General features: G+C 35.1%; 1 protein-coding gene across 1 annotated transcript; it reads right to left on the bottom strand.

The window, feature by feature from the left end:
- Positions 1–1,051: 1,051 nt before the first annotated feature.
- On the bottom strand, positions 1,052–2,542 carry LOC110272348 (probable disease resistance protein At4g27220). Its single transcript, XM_021136456.1, has one exon. The coding sequence runs from the start codon at positions 2,540–2,542 to the stop codon at positions 1,052–1,054; it is 1,491 nt and encodes a 496-aa protein (XP_020992115.1).
- Positions 2,543–2,698: the final 156 nt, after the last annotated feature.

The following is a 2,698-nucleotide window of genomic DNA, read 5'->3' as shown; positions in this document are numbered from 1 at the left end:
ACTGATTTGAAGTTAATTCATTTATTGTTTCAATTCAGAAGTCCAGATCGAAGAAGAAAACCAAGAAGAAGAACGACGAAGTTTATTACGTTGAAGTCAATCTAGATCCATAACGAGAACGTGAGTAAAGAAGAAGAAGAAAGAAAACGAGCAGAAGAAGAAGAAGAAGAAAGAAAGAAAGAAAACGCAAGCAGAGAAGAAAGTTTAGGTTGCAGCAGAAGGTTTATGTTGAGTAAAGATCATAGAAGGTTTACGTTATATGTAGCGCGTGAATCACAAACGATTTAGAGATTAGAAGAGGCGCGTATAGCAAAAAAGAATTGGATAGTATCCATGCATTTTTTACATGGATGTGGAGCATTATTGTAACTTAATATACTATATAGAAATGTAATTAAAAAATATTAACAAAATAATTTATATGTTAAGAAAGTTAATATAAGTATATTTATTAGTTTTTATATATTTAATATTTATTAGTTTATAAAATATAGCAATCACCGATACTAATTGTACTAATTTTTTATTACATATATTATTTATGTTGAGTCAGAATTATTCAGATCCACCGATACTCCATAAAATTAAATAAATAAATAAACTAAAGAAAAACAAGTATAGAAGCTAAAACACTTACTTGATTATTGAGAAGGGATATTGGAGAAGATGTTGGCTGATGAGAATAGAAGCATTCAAGCGCATCCAAATGTTGTAGAGTCAGAGAATGGAGCAATGGAAACTGAATGGTTTTGCCAGTTTCATCATTCATTGCACTTGCATCATCATCTTCAAATACTACCTTTTCCATAAGATTGCATTGAGAAATTTCCAACTCTGAAAGCTGAGGCATCCCTTTAAGCATGGATACAGAGAGAAGATATTTTACTTTATTATATTTTTCAACTTTGATGGCTCGGAGCTTGGCGAAGAAACCAACTGCAAGTGGCCCATGACAAATTTTCTCCATTTTAACGAGATTCTGAATCACCAGTTTTTCCAGGTTTGGAAATGGGGTTGGAATATGAGATCTCTCTGTAAAATCAATGATATGCTAAATTAAGGCATTATTTTGGATGTGGAGGTGCTTCAGTTGAGGAAATCCATCCCCATTCAATTGGTAGAGTACATTCAAAATGCCTTCAACTTCATCCAAATACAAATTCTCTGCTCTTCTGATCAATCCTTTGATCCCATGCTCCAAGTGGATATTGGTCCCAAGCTTGAGCTTCAATGTTTTCAATGTGACGTCGTCAATATCAGCCCATTCCCAGACGTCTCCAATAACAATTTTGAACCTTTCTAATTTATGAAACATCAAGTCTCTTGGCAACATCCATGCCTCTTGTATCTGTAGCTCTAGACTTGTTAGGTTTGACAACTGACGAAGTTCATCAAGGCTGGCATTTTCATCTTGATTGTCTGAATTCTCAATCTTCCACTTAATGGAGGTATTGCCCATGTATAATTCCTCCAATTTGATCAAGCTTGATATGACGCCAGCTGGGATGATTTCAATCCCAGAATCACTCAAATCAAGCATTCTTAAATGACTCAATTTCCCTATTTCGCTTGAAAGTTTTATCATCGATGAGTTTAAGAGACTCAATATTTCTAAATTTTTTAAAGCTCCTACTGCGTCAATATTTTCCAGAACACAATGATCCAAACTCAAAGTTTTAAGATTAGTTAGGAAAAGAAAATAAGTGGGTAGTGAAGTCAAGTTCAAGCCTGCTAAATCTAAAACTTCAAGGAATTTCGTTTTCGCAAAAAAGAAATTAGGGATTTCCAGAGACAGATCAAAATTAGCCAAGTGGAAAAATTTTAGATTATGACCATCTAACTTTTCAGGAAGCTGGCGAAAAGCACCATTGCTTAGAATGATCTGGGAGCAGTTGCTAAGAATATCCATTTTGGGAAATTCCCTCAACTTATCTCCGTACTTGGCTAATATGTGATAATCCCTATAAGCTATGGAGATAGCCACTTCACGAACAACATCATGTATTTTGACCCTTGTTGTGCTTGTGTCATCTTCCAACAACAAACAAGATGCCTTTAACACACTTATCATGTTGTGAAGTCTATTTCTGGCACCTTCCATTGTATTTGTGTTGTTGAATATACCTAGACCCATCCCATATTTGAATAGGTCATTGACAGAAGGATTTTTACCATTTGTTGCACAGAGCAAGAAAAAAGCTTTCATTTCATTGCCTTTTAGCCTTTTGTAACTTAACTCCAAAGCTGAATAAGTTATCTCCTGCAACTCTTCATTGTCAACCTTTTCTAATTGGCTCAAAGCATCTTTCCACGCATGAATGTTTTGATCTATCAATGAGCGCGCCATAGTAACTATGAGAATAGGCAATCCTGCACACTTTTTTGCCAACTGGAATGCAATTTGATGCTTGTCGGGTTCTTTTTCTAAATTATTAGCCTTAGATTGGAACAAGCTCCACGATTCTTCTTCATTTAAAACTTCTAGTCTAAAATGTTCTTTGACTCCTATCTGTCGTAGCAAATCTAAGGTTCTAGAAGCCATCAATAATTTGCAGCCATTATGTTTACCATCAGAGGGAATTCCTACTTTCTTCAAGTCAAGGTCTTCCCAAGAGGGAATTCCTACTTTCTTCAAGTCAAGGGCTTCCCAAATATCATCCAGTATGAAAAGGATGGTTTTCTCCTTTTTGATTCTGTC

Source organism: Arachis duranensis, chromosome 2, assembly GCF_000817695.3.
Source record: "Arachis duranensis cultivar V14167 chromosome 2, aradu.V14167.gnm2.J7QH, whole genome shotgun sequence".
Classification (NCBI taxonomy): Eukaryota; Viridiplantae; Streptophyta; class Magnoliopsida; order Fabales; family Fabaceae; genus Arachis; species Arachis duranensis.
This window is presented reverse-complemented; position numbering and strand designations above follow the sequence as displayed.